This window comes from Podarcis vaucheri (genome assembly GCF_965113315.1).
Source record: "Podarcis vaucheri genome assembly, chromosome: 10".
In the NCBI taxonomy this organism is placed as follows: Eukaryota; Metazoa; Chordata; class Lepidosauria; order Squamata; family Lacertidae; genus Podarcis; species Podarcis vaucheri.
In genome coordinates, this window is record NC_138748.1 from 6,784,036 (window position 1) to 6,805,574 (window position 21,539).

At 41.0% G+C, this 21,539-nt stretch overlaps 1 protein-coding gene across 17 annotated transcripts in view; it reads left to right on the forward strand.

Moving 5' to 3' along the window:
• The window catches only part of MAGI2 (membrane associated guanylate kinase, WW and PDZ domain containing 2), a 621,598-nt gene that overhangs the window by 121,114 nt on the left and 478,945 nt on the right, over positions 1–21,539 (forward strand). For all 17 annotated transcript variants that reach the window (XM_082239441.1, XM_082239452.1, XM_082239456.1 and 14 more), the window contains one exon: positions 7,211–7,327. In XM_082239441.1, the coding sequence (XP_082095567.1) occupies positions 7,211–7,327 (117 nt within the window). The remainder of the gene's footprint in view (positions 1–7,210; positions 7,328–21,539) is intronic.

Genomic DNA, 21,539 nt, shown 5'->3' on the forward strand with positions numbered 1-21,539 from the left:
AAACAAAAATATTCCAGATCTATATATTCTGGCTCTACTTGTGGATTCACTTTAAAGTAACGTTATTCTGTTACGAGGGCATTGCTTAAACATCATTAAGAGTGAGGGTGACTGTGATTACTACAACATCATACTTCACAATATATTTTACAAATGCTCCCTTCTATATGAATAAAGGATGCAATCCTATACCCTACTTACATGGCGGTTCCCTCATTGCGAGAAGCAAAGCTACAGGGAACCAGGCAGAGCGCCTTCTCGGTAGTGGTGCCTGCCCTGTGGAACGCCCTCCCATCAGATGTCAAAACGATAAACAACTACCTGACATTCAGAAGACATCTTAAGGCAGCCCTGTTCAGGGAAGTTTTTAATGTATGATATTTTAGTGTTTTTTGGTTCTATGGAAGCCGCCCAGAGTGGCTGGGGAAACCTCATTGAATTGAACATGACTTACTACTGAGTTGACATGAACAGGTTTGGTCACACATAGTAAATGTGGGCAAGTTTACCCATTTCTTACATGCTAACTAGGAGCTGCTGCCTACACTCGCATTGCATGCCAACTCGACCTGCCTGCCACCCACCAACCAGCCCCCCGCTGCCCACCACTCTCCCTTTATACCTGGCCAACCTTTTACACCTTGCCCAAACCCATCATCCCCTCAATGAACTCCCAACCTTCTCCCTATTCCCTCACAGTTGGCCCAACCCCCCTCCCCTTGCCATTTACTGCACAGAAATCCTCCCCGCTGAGAAATAGTACTAAAGTAACTATAGTTTATTGCCCAAAATTAATGTTGCTGAATATTTTTGATAATACCATTAAAAATAGATTGTCAAAAAAGTTGGTCTTGTATATGATCTTGGCAGCATGAATAGTAATTGCAACTCAATGGAAAACAGCCCAAAATCTTACCCTGGATTCTTGGTAACCAGGGCCGTCTTTAGTAGATGTGGTGCCAGGGTGCAAATATCCACCCAGCACCCTCAATTCACCACAGATTATGTTGGGGTGGCCATATCTGTGCACTACCAGCCATCAGGCGGCGCAACTCTCCCCCATGCCGCTGCGGGAAGCTTGGGAGTGAAGTTGCGCCCCTCCCAAGCCTCCTCATGCCCACCAGCCTTATGGTTGGCAGGGTGCAGCTGGTGGGCATGCAGGGAAAGGGGAGGCCACCGGCAAAGCTGCGCAGCTCCCCCACTTGCTGGGGCGCTCCTAAGAGGCCGGCGCCCTGGTGCAACGCACCACAAAGCCCTATGGGAAAGACGGCTCTGTTGGTAACTGCTCACTCTGGAATAGAGCTATATTGGAGACAAACAGACTTAGAGATTTTGACAAGGACTGGAACCTCCAGACTCTTTTTATATTAGATGGCCTTTATAACCTGTACAGCAGAACCATGATTTTCAAGAAAAACCTCATCACAAGCCTGGTGTACACACACGAAAACAAACAAACAAACAAACAAACACATAATCACAATAAAATCGGCACGAAACCAGCTCTTTCATTAAAAGCAGCCAGTTCCCCAAGCTGTTGGAATAAGAAAGTATTTGGCTTCCAGTGGAAGGAAACAAAGAGGGAGCCAGTCTAACTTCTCTATGGAGGGAGTTCCAAAGTCTGAGAGCAGCTACTGATGATTAGACACATGATGAGTGTTCAAAAGACAACTGCAGAATACAAGTCAATTAACCTTGTTACCTGTTTAAAATGGTGCACATGTATAATGAGGTCCAATTTACTTAGGCAGATAATTTTTTGTTTTAAAATTTTTATTTATAATTTTATATATAACAAAAAGCACATTTCAATATAATCATTCAATAATAATTCTAGCATTTTAAACTTCAACTTCCCTCCTCTTTTCACAGTTCCTTAAAGTTATTTCCATCTTTCCCTGCATATGCCAATTGTCTCAACCTATTCTTTTAATCGGGACGCGGGTGGCGCTGTGGGTTAAACCACAGAGCCTAGGACTTGCTGATCAGAAGGTCGGTGGTTTGAATCCCCGCGACGGGGTGAGCTCCCGTTACTCGGTCCCTGCTCCTGCCAACCTAGCAGTTCGAAATCACGTCAAAGTGCAAGTAGATAAATAGGTACCACTCTGGTGGGAAGGTAAACGGCGTTTCCGTGCGCTGCTCTGGTTCGCCAGAAGCGGCTTAGTCAGGCTGGCCACATGACCCGGAAGCTGTATTGGCTCCCTCGGCCAATAAAGCGAGATGAGCGCCGCAAGGGGTCCCTTTACCTTTTACCTTTATTCTTTTAATCATCTGTTGCAAGTTTTTACAGTAGTCCTGCTAATGTCTTGATCTGTTTACAATTTGTTGTAAATATTCAATAAACCATTTCCATTCCTTAATAAAAAGTCTGTTGTCTTGATTTCTTATTCTTCCAGTAAGTTTCTTTTTTAAAAAAGGATATTTTTATTAGTTTTACAAAAAATTTTAAGACAATACTAACATATAAAAAGACATACAAACATGTATAGTTTCATAAACAAATTTTCATGAACTTCGTTCCTTAGACTTCCCCATACCTCCCCTTTCTGTATCCCAATGCCCAAAGTTTTTCAGCAACTTCTAATAATTCTGTCAAAGGTATGTCTTACTAGCATTTCCTTCAATCTGGTATTATCTCGCTGTAACCCTTTCATTCTAAAAACCTTGACATCTTAACCTTCATCAAGTTTGTAATAGTCCTTAAGATAAATTTTAAATTTCTTCCATTCTTCTTCTGCCGTCTCTTTCCCCTGATCGCGGATTCTGCCGGTCATCTCCGCCAATGTCATATAGTCCATCACTTTCATCTGCCATTCTTCCAGAGTGGGTAGATCTTGTGTCTTCCAATACTTTGCGATAAGTATTCTTGCTGCTGTCGTAGCATACATAAAGAAATTCCTATCTTTCTTTGACACCAATTGGCCGACAATGCCCAAGAGGAAGGCCTCTGGTTTCTTAGGGAAAGTACATTTAAGTACCTTTTTCATTTCATTATATATCATTTCCCAGAAAGCCTTAATCTTTGGGCACGTCCACCAAAGGTGATAGAAAGTACCTTCAGTTTCTTTACACTTCCAGCACTTATTGTCAGGCAAATGGTAAATTTTTGCTAGCTTGACTGAAGTCATGTACCACCTGTAGATCATTTTCATAATATTTTCCTTTAAGGCATTACATGCCGTAAATTTCATACCGGTGTTCCACAACCATTCCCAGTCAGCAAACATAATGTTATGACCAATGTCCTGTGCCCACTTAATCATAGCTGATTTAACTGTTTCATCTTGTGTATTCCATTTCAGCAGCAAATTATACATTCTTGACAGGTTCTTAGTATTGGGTTCTAACAGTTCATATTCTTCCAGTAAGTTTCACCATTTCTGCATATTCCATTAGTTTCTGTAGCCTTTCTTCTCTGGTCTTCTTTCCATTTTTGGGCAAATATTATTGCGGCTGTAGTTGCATACATAAATAAGTTTCAATATTGTTTAGGTAGCTCTGATCCCACAATCCCCAGAAGAAAAGCTTCTGGGTTCTTTTAAACAAATTTTATCTTTTTCAATTCATTATATATCATTTCCCAGTAAGCTTCAACCTTATTGCAAGACCACCACATATGGGAAAAGGTACCTTCTTTCTCTTTACATTTCCTTATTCAATTTGGATTTGTATATTTTTGCCAATCTACTAGGTGTTAGGTACCATCCATACAATATTTTCATGTAGTTTTCTCTTAAACCATAACATGCTGTACATTTATATCTGTCTTCTACATGCCTTGGTAATTGTTTTTTGTTTTTTGAGTGATAAAGTCTGAGTAACTTGTAATGTTCATTCCTCAGTCAACTGCTGCTTACTAGCCTACTAGGGGCATCATAAACTTCCTCTGTTTTTTTTGCTTGAGAACTGTACATTTATAGGCCTATATAGTCTTATTTTGTGACAGATTTTGTTTTGGTTCACAGATAATATGGAATAAATGTTTCACCTTGCTGTTGACACTTGCAGCCCTGCACAAGAAGTTGCATTTTTCATATGGTCATTATCGTTATGCATAACTAATGTTTAAGAAAACCATGTTTTCTAAGGCACACGGTACAAGTTGCTGAGTCATAAGCAAAGTATTTTTAGAATCCCAGGGGAAATGAAATTGTTTCACTTCAAATCTCAATATATCAGAGCTCCAGGGCAAGTTGTTCATGGTTGAGATGCAATCAATTATATTCTCAAAGTAAAAGGGGAGAAAGAAAAGGCATAACATACCAAGTTCTGTTCACAGAGCAGCTATGATAAAATATGAGTAAGCAGAAGTTCACAAGCCATCCCAAATATATTTTATAAGGGCATATAATAAAAATGTTTTAAGGCTAAGTAATATATCTGCTGTGAGAATAGCAATAGAAAGAGCAATGTTTGTTTTATTACCAGCCTTGAACTGCGAAATAAAACTCAGCAATAATCCCCCATCTGGAACATCTGTGAGTTACAAAAAACCCTACTTTTATAATACCCTGGGCTAAAGAAAATTATAAGCCTTGTTCTGTTTATCTCTTGCCATTTTCTCAGAAATACGAATGATTCTCTCTGGTCTTGGATCTTTTAATGAGTTACAGACTGTTTAATATCCCTTTGTGTGTGTGTCTCAATAAAGTGTGTCTCATTACAAGCTTTGAAGAAATGGACTAAACTAGAATATACAAGAAATATTATAAAATATTATAAAATACTTTTATAATTGACCCCATATTTAAAATTTTCAAGTAGTGCAGTTTTTAGGTAATAATAATAATAATAATAATAATAATAATTTATTATTTATACCCCGCCCATCTGGCTGAGTTTCCCCAGCCACTCTGGGCGGCTCCCAATCAATGTTAAAAACAGTACAGCATTACATATTAAAAACTTCCCTGAACAGGGCTGCCTTAAGATGTCTTCTGAATGTCAGGTAATTATTTATCTCTTTGACATCTGATGGGAGGGCGTTCCACAGTGCTGGCGCCACTACCGAGAAGGCCCTCTGTCTGGTTCCCTGTAGCCTCACTTCTCGCAATGAGGGAACTGCCAGAAGGCCCTCGGCGCTGGATCTCAGTGTCCGGGCTGAACGATGGGGGTGGAGACGCTCCTTCAGGTATACAGGACCGAGGCCGTTTAGGGCTTTAAAGGTCAGCACCAACACTTTGAATCGTGCTCGGAAACGTACTGGGAGCCAATGCAGATCTCTCAGAACCGGTGTTATGTTGTCCCGGCGGCCACTCCCAGTCCCCAGTCTAGCTGCCGCATTCTGGATTAATTGCAGTTTCCGGGTCACCTTCAAAGGTAGCCCCACGTAGAGCGCGTTGCAGTAGTCCAAGCGTGAGATAACTAGAGCATGCACCACTCTGGCGAGACAGTTCGCGGGCAGGTAGGGTCTTAGCCTGCGTACCAGGTGGAGCTGGTAAACAGCTGCCCTGGATACAAATTTGACCTGTGCCTCCATGGACAGCTGTGAGTCCAAAATGACTCCCAGGCTGCGCACCTGGTCCTTCAGGGGCACAGTTACCCCATTCAAGACCAGGGAATCCCCCACACCAACCTGCTCCCTGTCCCCCAAAACAGTACTTCTGTCTTGTCAGGATTCAACCCCAATCTGTTAGCCGCCATCCATCCTCCAACTGCCTCCAGGCACTCACACAGGACCTTCACCGCCTTCACTGGTTCTGATTTAAAGGAGAGGTAGAGCTGGTTAACCAGGTTTGGATTATATTGGATTTTCTTCCATTATTTTATTATCTGGGGATCGGGAAACTCTGAATTTAGCAGGGGGAAATGGCAGGCTTCCAACTTGGATGAGGAGAAGATCATGTGAACACTGCAAAAAGGTTTAGACCAACAATTATGAAATGTTCAGACAACTCACAGTGCAGGGCAAGGGTGTGTTAAAGACACATGTGGAAATATCTGGGGACCTTATCTGAAGTGAGCAGGCAATATATATAATGAAAATGGAACTGGCTGTATAGAGTGTAATTGTTTCACTGATAGTTAATTGTTCTATATGATTTATGCTGTATTTGTGACATCATGTTATATCATGTTACTATTATTTATTGCTTGTTAGCTGGGTTTGAATTCATTTGAATGAACAACAGCACAGAAATGTAATCAATCAAATCAAAACATGCCTTTGCAGATTTGGGAACGAAAGGCTTACATGCTGGTGACCTACTGTAAATGAAAGAACATTTCTTCGCCTATGGCTTGCTCCAGACATAGAGAAAATATATTTTAAAATATATAGTTGCTGATGTCCAAAAAGCGCGTGGACAAAGCATGCTTGAGTCAGGTTCTACTACTTGGCTTTAGGACAGTTGTTCACTGACCCTTATCTCAAGTTCAGGCCATGCTAGGCATAACTAGCCTTGAATTTGCAACTGTGGAGTTCACCTTCCAGCTGAAGGAACTTGGCAGCTTCCCTGCTTACTCACAGGCTCTTTTTGCTGTCCTGCTAGGTACTGATGGTGGACTGCAGGATATTGTTAAGCAGAAATGCTTCTTAGAAACAGACTTAGAGCAGAAATATTAGTGCTGTAATCACTGTGTGAAAGCGATGTATGAGCAGAAATGCCTGCTTGCTGTGCTGACCCAGTGGGTCTCTACATTTGGTTCTAGGTCATGTCATTCACCTGGGTCCCAGGTCATGACACCCCAGGTATCATCCTATTTGTGAATAATAATCCAGACTTCAAACCTGAACACCTTGATCCAGTTGGGCAATATCAGCAAAGGAAACCTGCATTCCAATCCTGTTTGTGTGTGCAGTTCCAATTCAGTATCTGTATTTAGATGAGGATGTTCATGTGCTAATGATTACTACATAATTACGGTAAGCTGCTAATACATAGCCCAGCTAGAAAATTATAATAACACCAACCAGCTGTTTGGCAAATGGTGATGGGTAGCTGTATTTAGTCTCCCTGGCTCATACTTCCCTTTCAGGCAGCTGACCCACACCATCTCCAGTTGTCCAACAAAGCTACATGTGCACACACATTTGAATACAGGTCCCAGTCGTCTTCTTTGGGATCATGGTTATGTGTAATTTAGGATGTCGATAAAGAAAAAAATAGTGATTCAGTTATAGGTAAAGCCAAATATTTAATTGAAAAGGCGGTAATCTCACACTTCATATTTTATTACTAATCAATATGTGTTTTGCTCACTCTACCAGGAGGCATTGTTGATAAGGATCTCCGTCGCTACCTCAATTTACGGTTCCAGAAGGGTTCAGTGGACCACGAGCTCCAGCAGATCATCAGAGACAATCTCTACCTCCGAACAGTGCCATGTGAGTCCATGTTTTGTTTTGTCATACGAAACTGCTGATTCTTATGGATGTAGTGGGTAACAGCAATACTAGGTTGCAGATGGAATAATCTGGAAAAATTTAGCATCCATCCAGGCTGATTATTACTGAATTTTTGCATGGAGAGTATCATGAATGAGTAATTTGCTGGTGTTGAAAATTCTGTTTCATTTTGTAGCTGCAGTAAAGAAAGTATTGCCTGGAGCAAGTAACTTTATTCTATATAAACAACTAAATATGATCCTCGTATGGATTGCTGACGGAGTGTCAGGGGATGATTAGCTGCTTGTGCTTAAAATTGTGCCCCTTCAGAGTTTGTGCGGCCCCACAAACCTCTGTGTGTGACAGAGCTCCTCAGACATGTCTGCTCTAGTCACTAGTAGCGTCTGACAGTGGCTGCCTGCGGAAGCGCTTCCAGCAAAGAAGTTCCTTAACGGAAACGCGTCTCCTGGACTCACGACGTGGCAGCTTCCGGCGAAGCATGGGTCTCCCTGCAGTTGCTTCTGACACCTCCCCGCTATTTTCGCTGGATGTGTCTCTCACCCCTTTCTCTCCCCTGCTGTTTCCTGCCTGGGCTGCTGCGTCTCTCTCAGCATTACTGAGATCCTCCTCCAGAGACCCCTCGCTCCCCCTCCTTGTCCCTGCTTTGGCTGCTGACTCTCTCCCAGTCTCTGGGAGCCCTACCAACTCCCTTTCCTCTGATGTCAGTTCCCTGACACGGAGGATCTTAATAGCTGTAATTTTTGAATGCATAAAATATCATTAGTGATAGTGTTTGAGAGCCAGAGTAAGGGCTACAAGTTTTTAAATGTTGGCAAGAAGAATGCAATTTGGGAAATGTTGAAAATAAGTATGTGGAATGACATTTTGTGCAGTTGCACCAGGAACTGGTTTTTACATAATCTCAAGTGATTTTCAAAGAAAAATGTTAATGTAACTCTGAAAAAAATGCCAGAGGTGTGAAGAAACTGGGGTAAGAGATTAAGAGACAACCAAATTAGATGCATCTTGTAATTGTATAGTGCTTAAAAATTAAAAAAGAAGGCTGGCTCTTTTGAACCAGCAATGGACATGTGTTCTCTACCAGGGTTGTGGTTTTACATTAGAGGCCAATATATGATGGGATGCATTAATAGGATGGGATGCAATAATGGGATGCATCCATTTTGAAAGCAGCAATATCATTTTCTTTATTGAATTTAATATTTTTATGTCCTAAAAGAAAGGTTCACCACAAAGCATTAAACAAGACCCTTTTATATTTCAAGGGTTGTTTGTTTGTTTTAAAACAGGAAGTGAAATATCAGACCTGGAAGTGTGCTACCTGGGTCTTGTGTATGATCAGAAAGGGTTGTCTGAATGAGTAGTGCTGTTGTTTGTTGGAGGTTTGTACGTTGGCTGTCTCAGAGAAGACATTTGGAAAAAAACATTCTGACAGTAAGAGCTGTTCAGCAGTGGAACAGACTCCCACGAGATATGGTGGGTCTCCTTCCTTTGACGTTCTTAAACAGAGGTTGAATGGCCATCTGTCATGGATGCTTTAGCTGAGATTGCAGGGGGTTGGACTAGATTACCCTTGGATCCCTTCCAGCTCTATGATTGTATGGTTTTGTGTGCTGGGAATAAACCTGAGATGGATCTTCTTGTCTCTAGTCTGCTCCTGGGCTACATACTGTGGGCCAGCCTAGCCACTGTATTTCTGATTAGCTATTGGTTTCCTGACATGTGTGTCACAAGCTATGGATGTGTAACTTTCAGCAGAGGCCATGTCCATAGTTTACTTGGCAGTGGGCAGAAGTCAGTATTAAAGAGTTACCCTAATTCTCTTTAACTTTTGTACACAAAAGCCCTGTTCAGATATTTTGTCTGCACAGGTGATCTCGCATGTAGGAGACATAGGCACACCAGCCCCACCTGCTCAGTCCCCAGGCTACCCGTATTGAGCTTTTACACATGTTCATATGAATGTAAATAAATGCCTGCACAACCAGGGACGATGTGTTCTACTTGCATTCTAGACAAGGTGAATCCTAGCTCCCTTCAGATCTTTTAAATGAGGGAGGATCAGGTACTGAGTGGGTGGGGGTGGGGCTTGTGTCCATGTCCCTACCACACCCACAGTTTAACCCTTTGCATGTTCAGGCAAACACTCCTACAAATAGGAAGAGAACACACACAGAGTGTTAGTCCAAAACTATTATGTAGTCTCCAGATGGGGATAAAATATATTACATGTTTCAGATGTGTCATACCTAGGGCTTTTTTCCAGCCGGAACTCACTGGAACTCAGTTCTGGGGCCCCTTAGGTGGGCACCATTGCCATTATAAGAGAACATGGGAGGTGTTCCTGGAGAGTTCCAGCACCTCTTTTTCTAGAAAAAATAGCACTGGTCATACCTAGCCTTTCTTTGTTCACCAATAGTGCAATTCGATATGTGTATATTTAGAAGTAAGTTCTAGCATTGCATAAAATTGTAGCTTAAGGGAGCAGTCCTATACACATGCTGGTGTATAGCAAGCTGGTGCAAATTAAGCTGGTTTAAAATTACACCAGATCCACCCAGCAGAAAGGAAAACAGGCCTTTAAAATAGTTGAGCCAATTTTGCTGGATTAATTTATGCCAGGGCTGCCAGGTTATATAACTGAGCTGAACAGGCTCAGGATGCAACCCAAGGCTCCACCTTCTGGTCCCACCCCTACCACATATGCTCCCTTTTCAGAGTTTACATTGTGTGAGCCAAGTGCCCGCCACTCCCCCACAACCATCTCCCAGGAAAGAGGATACATGATTCTTGTACTGACCCAAGTTATGACTGAACTTTATAGAGGACAGGTGTAAGGGTTTGGCAAGGCATTGGATATATCTGTGTGGGGTCAGCCCAAGGCAAGTGACCCAATTGACACACATCAGGTAGGAACCCCTTGCTGGGTTGCCACCTATGGCCCTCTTCTCTACCTGGGCTTCTGGATATCACAAACTCCTTCCGGATCCCTTTAACGGGATACCCCCGGTAGCTGGAGGGGCAGGCAGAGGCTACAACCTCCCCTCCTCCAAAGACTAAGGCTTAACCAATGCCTTGACCACCAAAGCTGTGATGATTGCTATGGGGTGGGCAAAATCTCAGGCCAGAGTTCATTAGTCCAGTGGACAAATTGCTACCCAACCCTGGGAATTTTAGTGAAGGAAACGGACCAGGTGGTGGAAGCAGACTGGCTTTAAATATCCCAGCAGCGGACCAGAGTGAAGCCTTTCACCACAGTCAGGCCTACCGCTGGGCAGAATCTCACAGCTAGCCTGCCCATAACTGGCCAATTTTGGGACAGGCTAAAATCCACTTCCCGGGCCAGCATGAGGCCAGTTTTGAAGTTGTGCCAGGCCAGGAGTCACCCTTCCTCCATGTCCTATGCCAGATCATGGCGTGCAGTGTGCATCATTGCACAAAGACTCTGGATTCTGAAGTTAAGTGTCATTAGCTTAAGATCCACCAGCCTAAGCTTGGTTGAGCTTGGGTGGAGAAGGTATGCCGTCTTATCTCTGGTTAAGCCAGGGATGAGAGAATTAGGCCTGCATAGCTCTGCTGCATTATTAACCTCTAAGCCCAGAGATCTGCTGGATTCTAATCAGCTCATCCCAGTGGGTCTTGGCAACTCTTAGTCATTGGGGCTATATATGTTTTTTTGTTTGTTTGTGTGTTTGTACGCGCACACAGAGATACACACACCTATCAATAACATTCTACTAATCCATTTTTATATCTTTTGTTGGGAGAATGCCCAGATAGCTGGTATGCATCTTAACATTAAATTATTAAACATAAATTTACATTATTCTGATGTCAAACGGCACAGGGAGGTGTGTCATTTTTGTACAGCTGTGTGAAAAGCCTAATAAAACAGGAGCTGATTTGTCTGTCAATGAGAGAGACTGTGGAGAGGAAAGTGCATTAATTTTGAAGCTAGTTCCCATCATAGATGGCTTGTGAACTGAGCTGGAAAGTACTGTGGTAAAAGTAGAATGGGACAAAGAACAAGCCACAAGAAGCTGTGCTAGAAGCTACTAGGATAGACTAGAAAGGGTGACCAAGAAGTTGTTTATATTGATAAGGAAGGCTGCCAAAGCCTAGAGCATCAATCATAACAGATTTCAATTACTGTGATAGTGACGTGAATGGCAATGGCAAGATTTCTAAGTAAGAGTGCACGTTGTTGGAAATGGTGTTAAACCTTTTCTTGCTCCTCAGTTTATCACAAGCTGTGAACCAGAAGCAAATGCTCTAGAGAATCACAGGGTTTTCTTCCAAATCTTTTAAAGTATTTTTGGGCAAAACATTCTCACATTGTTGGACTTTTAAAATGAAGGTTCAGTTTTATAGATCCTGCTGATAAGAATGCTGGTGATAAATTTTACCTGAAATGAAGGGAAATGCAGAGTTTTGTAGAGCGGGCAAGGACAATGTGTAACATAGGCTCACATGTTCAAGACTATACTTAGACAATAGCAACTGCTTAAATAGTTGCATCCCTTGATTTTAACCACAGGTCATGTTAAACATGTTTCTCTTGTGCATTGTGTGTGAACAGTTGTAATGGTATAATACAGTACATTCATATAGCTTGTCCTGTATATTATTTAAATGTGTATTGAGGCCAAAGTTGAAATCTGTATTTAATGCTTCATATACTTTTCAGTCAGCTGTGAGTGAATGCTGTTTTGATAGGTTCATCAGTAATGGTGTTGAAGTTTCTGGGCTTTCCTCCAGATGGTATGGCCTCTGCTAATTTATTTTAAGGGTATACCATATATAACAGCAGCAACAACAATGCATTTCAGGCATTCCTAGGTGCTAATATTTTTATGATACAATTTGGATGGCTAAGGTAAAAGCCTTGAATGATGGCAGTGGACACAAATAAAATAATAATGTGCAAAGAAAATCGTTGATGCATGAAAGCATTCCGTGCAGCATTGCAAAAGCATTGTAGTGAAGCCTACGAGGGCCGTAACCACTCAAAATGTAGAGGGTTTGTGCATGACCATCAGTTTGGGCCTGCAGTGGTCACTGTTCAGTTGTCTTGGGCGTATATGGTGCATTGCTTAACTGGGAATGACGTTCATATGATTTGGCAGTTCCAAATGGGTCCTGTATCCACTGCGACTGCTGGCAGCACATTCCTCGAGCTGCTGTTTTCTTAAAGCTACACACACTTACACTCAATTATTTGAGGTCTTCTCTTGTGTATATCTTACCCAATCACCTGTCTGCCCCTTTGGGAATAAGTTAACAGTGAGGGGCTCTGCTCATTACACATTACGCTTACTGTGCCTTATATATTGAAGCAGTTTTCCCCAAACCCAGTTTTGATACCTACAGTGAGTCAGGTAGTGAAAGGACTGAAGGGCCACTTCCTGCAACTTCTTTGGTCAGGTTCAGCCAATGGGTTACTGCCACCTCCCCTGCTCTGTGCAGTTACTGTTTACATTTGCTAGAGGTAATTAAATTAGACACAAAGAGCAATCACAAGCATCTTATGTACCTTGTTCATTCTCATGAAGTGAGAACAAAAATGCCTACCCATTAGACAAAAAGGTGCAAAACTCTCTCCCTCTCCCTCACCTTACCACCTTGTACTCTGTAGATAGAAGCATTCTAAGGGTGGGTGGCTGTCAGTAAGGCCCAGAAACAAAATATGTGATTCTATCAATAGTCTTAGAGCCACCGGGGTAATATGTAATTTGCTGTGAACATGGGTAGCACAGACTGAACTGAACCTTTATTTTTTGTGTATGATTATAAATGTTCTGCTTATATAACCAGCCAAGAAAAGTGAGGTTCTCATGTAAGTCACATGTTTTGCTATTTCCCCAGTGTTTGCCATTCGCCCTTGTCATCTCCCTTGGCCATTAAGGTGCAAGATGGTTACATCAATAAGATGTTCATTATATCTAAAATTTAAAAACTAGCCACATTTACTAATGTTCCTTCTTGTAATGACTTCAGAACTGTTTGAATTGACAGGTGTGCCAATGCTAATGCCACCCACAAATTATGCTCAGATTTGCATATATGTTGTGCCAAATTCCAATTTGGATCCTCTTTTGTGGGTAGAGCAGAGGGACCATACATAAATCGGGACACACAGACACACAGAATGTCAACAGTTGAAGCTTTCCCCACAATAATGTTTTTGTTCGAGAAATAGCTAAACCTGTAAAATTTCTGCCTGTCATACAGCTGTTAAATGCACAATAAGACTACAAATAACTCAAGTTCTATTACTGAAGGTATTTCATAAATTGATTTTTGGCCACCAGTGCTACAAAGAGTGCAAAACCAAGTGTGTGGGGGGTGTGGGGGTGTGATCTAAGATTTACAGCAACTAAGGTTCAGATTTTATGCTTGTAAACTCAGTAGTAAACTTGGTGGTTTACAAAACCACCAGTGTATTGTAAGATCATTATTTATTTAAACCTCACAACAAGTATAATAATGTTACTAGTGCAGGTCAAAAAGTCACCCTTTTAATTTCTTTCTTTGAACAAAAAGGATTTGAGCTGTTGACAAGAATATCTGCATTTAAGTATTTGTGCCAACAGCTGCAATTTATTCTCCTATTTTCTCCCATTGGTAGAAAAGCAATGAATTACCCCCTCACTCATGTTGATGCCATAATTAACTTAACAGCCTCTCCAAATGCATTTCTCTAAAACAACACATGAACAGACTAGTTGACAATGGTGGGCTATACTATGTGGTTCTCATTTGCTGCTCTATCTCAGCAATATGAGTTTAACAACGCTGGGCTGCTTTAAAAGACTCGCATAGCTTACGCTCTCTCAACCAAAATGCATCCGCCTTGCCTTGTGATATCAACTTCAATTGCATTTGCAGTAGCACTGGGTGGGAACCTCCGGTTGGCAACTCACCAGCATGTGGGCAGGGATGGAGATATCAGGTCAGCAATCAGGCTGCCCTTATCTCAGTGCACACCAACCCCCAATGTACAAGTATCCCCCCACACGCGTGTGACTGTGCAGACGTACAGCACCAGAAAATGATTAAATAAACCGACTCCAACCCAGAAATGGCAGGAGAGAATTTGTGTCTCATGGGGAGACCCAGAAGAGATAGGAGATGAAGCAGGGCTCTGTTTAGCCTGCTCAGCCTCCTTGCCTGACAGCTGACACATGGGGTAGTGCTGCTGCTGCCACCACCTCATTCCCACATAGCCTCCAACCCAAGCTTCAGTTCCGCCTGGCTTTCAATTTGAACTTAGCCTGATCTTTTATTCCCCTTCCTTCCCTCCGCCTCCCCTTTTTATGAAGATTACCCACTCTGGGATCCCACAGCTAATTCTCCCCTGGTCTCCTCGCTGGCCCAAATAGGACTAATTTAGCCAGCTAACCCTGGTGATCATCTAATGTTAATTGGATGGATTTCCCCCCTAAATTGATTTTTGAATTATGAATTTACTGTTATTCACATTTTATACTGTATTTTATGCTGGTTTTTGTTGCATCAATTAAGTGTTTAAAATTTGTTGTTAGCTGCCCTGAGCCCGGTTTTCTGAACCGGGAAGGGTAGGGTATAAATAAAAAATTATTTATTTTTATTATTATTAGTTTTTTATTTTTTTATGTGCAGTCTTTTTGGTACAATTGGGAAAGATCAGCAGAGAGGGTGTTTGGAGACATTTTAGAGGGTGGGTGCTCCTTACTTAAGTGATTTTCACTTATGAGTACAAGGTCCAGGAACATAACCCCTTCATAGGTTGGGGGGTTGCCTGTACATTAATTACTAAAGTTGTGGCTATGTTTAACCTCCAATCTATCTCTGACTATCATTGCTTCTACATGCCTGCCTCTCTGTGCCTGGTGTGCATAAAATAGGAGTTGCAGGGAGGTTGACCACAACTGGAAAAGGAGAAAATTGACATAGGTCCCAACACACAGAGACACAAGCAAAGCAGTATTATTCACCCTGGGAGAGAAGCTGCCGCTGTTACCGCATTTATTTATAATGCAATGTTCTCCTTCAGTATTTATGAACATCTGAGGTAAGTTGGTAGTTGAAACATTTGTAGCTTTCTCCATGGTGGTTATTAGAGGACAGCAAAGGTCCTAAAGAAGCCTCAATGAGATAATTAATGTTATTGATTCCTTGAAATTCAATGCTAAGGGGCAGGTACCATAAAAGTCTAATAAAGCTTCTGCATCTGGCAGTGATGAGCAACAGCAGTGAAAGTAGCACACAAATAGCTTATTAAGCAGAGTAGATAGGAACAAACATTACTGTGTAAGAATTCATTGTGTTAGTTTTAAGACATAAATCTGTTAGGGGTATGGATTCAGGCTTAATGGTGGAAGGTTGTCCCGGAGGATCCTGCCACAGATAAGTGTCATTCTGTTTCAGCATGATCTCCTAATAAAGTGCATTAGTAAAGAGTGAATTAGGTCTAACATAAAAGCAGGACAGTCACAACAGAATGGTTCTTTCCAATTCAGAGTTTGTTTGTCTGTCTGTCTGTCTGTCTGTTTTTGCTTTGGTTTTGATGATTAAACTCTTAACCTATAACTGCACTACTGGAAGTAGAGGGAAATAATAATAGCGCACTGCACTGACCACCTTGGATGAAAGGCCAAAAGTGTGATAAGCAAATAAAGAGCTTTTAATCCTCCTTCACCAATTCATGGTTAAGAATGTTCACACAAGCTGTAAAAAATAATTGCTTAAATAGGTAAACAAAGGCTAGGTAATCAAGTCAGTGCTTTTAATAACTTTCTGTGCTCACAAGAAGGGCTTAATAGACAACCCTTACTCGTCTCCTACATTGGTGAAAAGGAATATGTCGCCCTTGAAGTTATGCAACTCAGAGCTCATCTCTTATATACTGTATTTTGGAAAGTTGTTTGTCTCTTTGTTCTTCATGCGTTCAGGTGCCTCTTATGACACCATAACTAAATGTCTCATGCTGCTTCCTGAGATCAAGGAGGAGGTTTTTTCTATGTTTGGATACAGTTGGATGCCATTTTGAATTAAGATGGTGGACTGAACCTTTCAAAACTGCATTAATTTTAACCACTGATTTCAAAACAGCACTGATGTTTGTTAGTTAAAATTCACTCCAGAGCAATGCCAGTCACTTTCCACTAGGGTTGAATAAAGTCAAGTGAAGACATCTCATGGCCATAAGAGATCCACAACTAGATCTCCCAGGCATCTTCACTTTTACCTAAAATGATGCAAGAACCACTCCAATTTTGATTAATTTGTAGCAGTACTGTGGGAGAAGGGCTAACTCATTTCCTTCCGTGGTGTTTCCCTGATCTAAATTCTTCCTTTTCCCCTCTCCCTGACAGAGACGGGCTCAGAGCTATCTTGAAGACACAGGAAAGAGTTTGATGCAAATAATGGAGCGGTTCCTATAGCAGTGGTTGTTATGCAAGTGTTTTGCCTAATGAAGTAGGTTTTGTGGAGTGTTTATAAAAGATCTCACTCTGCAAATAGTTAAGATAGGAATCTGGGTTTTTGGGGGGAGGGGTTGTTTTAAAAAACACAACTCCAACATTCTCTCTATTTGATTATGCTGGCTCAAAGAAATATTGTAAAGGAGCTCCATATGTCATAGGAAACAGATTATGTAATGCCTTATAATAAGCCACTTTTGCCTCTTCCAATTATTTAAAGACTTTAGGCAAAGGATTATAGCTGCATTAATTGCACCGTGGTTTATTGTGCTCAGACTGTGAAATGAGCACATTTTACCCTTTTTCATTATTAAACATGTGCACCTACATATTATCAACATCAATACCTAATAATTCTTGCTTTCTTATTATGAATAACTAAAAAGGATTTAAAGGTTATCCTTGCTTTTTAATTTTAGCTCTTGGTTTAACGGCAGTGTAAGATGATAACTCATAATCATAGGTTTCTGTTTTGCACAGTGGATATATATATATATATCTAATGAGAAAGAGAGCTCACTTTCCAAAATATGTTTGAAATCAGAGCAACAAAGGGAATCCTAATTAAGGGAAATTATCTGACTGTGCAATTAGTGTTGAGGAAGTACAGCAAGATAGTACTGATAGGTTGGAAGTAGTAAGATTAAACTGGCACATCACAGCAGATAAGTAGCCAAATCTGGCAGGATACAAATATTCAAAAACTGGCAGCACTGTTGCAGTTCATTAATGGCATTTTGTTTATATCTACAGACAGATATTGAAGTGCCAAGGTTTGTAAAGTTTGCCACATATTAAACAGATTGTAGACATTAACATGCCTAATCCTAGTGCTAGCGAAAGGATTGGGCATGTGGATTTGGCTCTAGGTTGCTAGAAGACTTCTCCGGTTTCTTTCTTTATCTGCTTCTGCCCATAAGACCTGGGCACCTGTGCTTCCTACTTCCATTCCTAATTTCAGTGAGGGCTTCCTATGATTCATAAAATCAAAGAATTGTAGAGTTGGAAGTGATCACAAGGGTCATCTAGTCCAACCCCCTGAAATACTGAAATCTAGAACTCTCAACTTTACCGACTGTTCTCCTTGATGGTTTTCCACTGTGTTAGATCTCCATCCTGCAGACTCTATCAGGTTTTCTGAAGTCACAGTTTGAATTGAAGTATTTTATAACATGCAGTTTAGGATTCCCTTGATCTCCAGCCATATCAGCCAAAACAGATTCAAGGTTTAAACATTAAGATAATAGGCTGGGTTTTTGGAGGGACGGGGAACTTAATTTTCTCTCTCTCTTTCTGTTTTCACTGTTCACTTTTGTGTCAGTGTCATTACTTTATGTGTGATGTTGTCTAATATATATGTTTCCATGACTTTAGATTATGTTGTGTCATGTTTTAAGGTCTTGTCATAAAGCTGCCACCTTGTAAAAGTAATGGTTTCCTTTCAGTACCACTAGACCCTCTTTCTAAAAACTCCAGTTTTTATTCAACAGTGACTACCATGATTATCAGGTTTTTTCCCCCTTCCTTCTTGCTGTACGGCACCTAAATCACAGAATCCCACAATAAGTAACATAAAAACTGCCTGCCATACTTGTGTTTAAATCTCTGTATTCTTAACACTTTTTATCTGCGGTTATAGATCTAAGATGAGAGCTAAGATAAGAGCTGCTACTGTGTTCTAACTCCATTTTAGGTTGAACAGTTTCAGATCTGAACTGCAAGTGAAATCTGCCAGTGGGCACACTTTAAATCATAGTCATAGTACAAGGAAAATACATACAACAATAGACTGGCTGAGTTTTTATACTTAAAACGTTATCTCTGTAATACAGATGGCAGCTGCAAAGTTTCAACTTCCTTACAAACATGAACTTTTGTAAGGAAATCATTTCCTATTGCAGTTAAAATACCCACCACCTTGCAGGACATATTCAGGAGAAGGAGTAAACCCTACACAAATCCATAGTGAAGTTCCTAAGACCGTTGGATGGCATCTTGTACGTCTCCTTCCAGCAACTCCTGCAGCCAATCTGGTGCTTCTCAAATGCAAAATGAGACCAATGTCTTCTAAATGGTATAAATGCAACCAATAAATGTCAATAAACTTTATCCAAAGCAGTCTGCTTAGAAACGATTTTTGTTCCTGTGCTCAGTTTGACACATTTCAGCCTGGATTTTATCAGCTCTGCAATGCTTCACCTGACCACACTGCTGGCAGAATCTGCTCCTAGGCCCACCACGTCCTGCTCAGGTGTGTCCTTTCTGTCCTTCACAGGAAAGCCCTTGAAAGTGATGTGAAATATTGGTCAGTATTCTCTTTTCAGTGCTTTGGCTTTAGCCTGGAAGATATGAAATAATAATAAAAAGGATGAGAATATACAGAGTAAGGGGAAAGGGCAGAATTTATTAGTGAGAACACAATCCTTCCTCTGACTAGTAGAATCAAGTCTCTTTAGCTGCCTTCTAGAAAAACTGTCTAAAAGAACAGTCTAGCACTGTAGGTTTTTTGGGGAGAAAGCCATCCTAGCATTCTTCGTACCTACGGGACTGTCTCTCCTGGTATGTCCCACAGAGAAACTTACGGTCTCCAATAAAATCATCTTGAAGGTCCCAGGCCACAGAGTAGGCTGGCCTCAACTAGAGGCAGGGCTTTTTCGGCTGTGGCTCCGATCTTGTGGAACGCTCTGTCACAAGAGACCAGGGCCCTGCGGGACTTGACATCTTTCCGCAGGGCCTGCAAGACAGAGCTGTTCCACCAGGCCTTTGGCCAGGGCACAGCCTGACTCCCTCCTTTGGCAATCTTCGCAGAGCTCTGGCCCAATGGTTGCCATTGGTTTGAGTTGAATTAATTTTATAATGAATGATTTTAGAGTGTTGTGTTGTGCTGTACTGTTGTACTGTTTTATTGTTGTTAGCCGCCCTGAGCCCGGCTTCGGCTGGGGAGGGCGGGATATAAATATATTATTATTATTATTATTATTATTACTATTATTATTATTATGTGTGATATTTCAAAGTCTGATATAGCATTGCCTTATAATCCTCCTAGAATAATATGGGAGAGCTGTGAAACTGTTGCCTTGCTGAAAACAACGTGTGGGTGGTGGATAGGATTTTACTTTGGAAGAGCAGCTGTGTTTGTGCATGACACAAAGCCATAAACTATGACTTTGTCATAAACAAATCCTCTTGTGCAGGCGCTACGTACTGGCACACGCAGCCCAATTGCCGCTTCTTTGCTCCCAGCTGGGAAACAAACCATGGAGTGGCTGGCTTAGTGTTACATCTGAACTGGCCCTCCGGGCTTACTTGCCTTCAAACAAACAAACAATGGATCAGACAGTCAAGAAGAAACCTTGCCTACAGATTGTGGTTTATTTTGAGAGAAACAACCCATGAGTGTTAGTCCAGACATAACACTCAGCCAGGCACTCTGTGGTTTGTTTCCGTGATTATGTAATGGAAGAGTGAAACAGGAGCGATTGGACTGCATGCGCCAGCACAGGAGACTTTGCCTAACCATAGTTGATTGTGTATCATTGGGTACAAATGTTACCAATGAGAAGCTATGTAGCTGATTTCTCACAGCACATTGAGTGATACCCAACATTACCAATTGATTTCAATGGGTCTACTGTAAGTATGACTAACATAGGATGTCAGCCATTATGTAGTTATACTGGATTTATGTTAGAGCAGTTGTTTTCAAGCTTTGTAATTTTTTGAGGATATATTGTTCTAACGTTTATATTTCTACTTGATAATATGGTTTCTATTCAGTTATACAGTATGGGAAAGCACACCTTTCATAGTGACATGATAAACATGATGAATATATTGTCACTCCCCACTGATGTGCATCACCAGTTAAGACGGCAAGAGGGTGAAAACTGGCTTCTTGGGCATAGACTAAGTCAACTTACAGTTTTAGCTGTACATATTTCATAAACGAGGAGAAATGTTATTTTTTTCAATATGACATGTAAGTAAAGTTAGAATCATAACCTTTTAAAAACCTAATACTTTAAAACCTAGAAATGCACATGCAACATTGTGAAAGAATATAGGTCATAAGAACAGCTCAGAAATGTGAAATATAAACACTTGCTTTTCCCCTACTGCTTTTAAGATAAAAATAAACCTTGCCTTTTATTTCTGGCTTTAAAAACCAGAAACCCTAGGAACTCATTCATCATTTTCAAACATTTTCAGATGTTTCTGGCTTATTTTTCAAATAAAAGTGGCAGACTTCTCAAATGAATTCCATCCAAAGGTCTAAATCTATCTCCACTAATATTAATTATGGTGAAAGCTAGGTCAGATTCACTTGGTTTATATTACACAGAAAATAAATTATTTATTTTCTTGAATTTGAACTGGATTATTTACTGTTAGACCTGCATGAGGATTTCAGGAAGACATCAGCAATATGTGGAACTGCTGGAGTCAGAGGGCTTGGCACATATGTGCAAGTATATATTTAAAATCAAAGTCTGAACTTCAAGTATCAAATAATAGGTAAGGCAGTGGGGAAAGAATATAGGTCAGTATAAAAAGTAAGGGTTACTTTTTTACACACACACACACACACACACACACACACTTATGTTGGAGTTTGGTACAGAAAATAATTTGGTAAGACTGCTAGTTTTAATGCAAACAAATCCATTCTTAGTACAGTGGTGCCTCGCAAGACGAAAAGAATCCGTTCTGTGATTCTCTTCGTC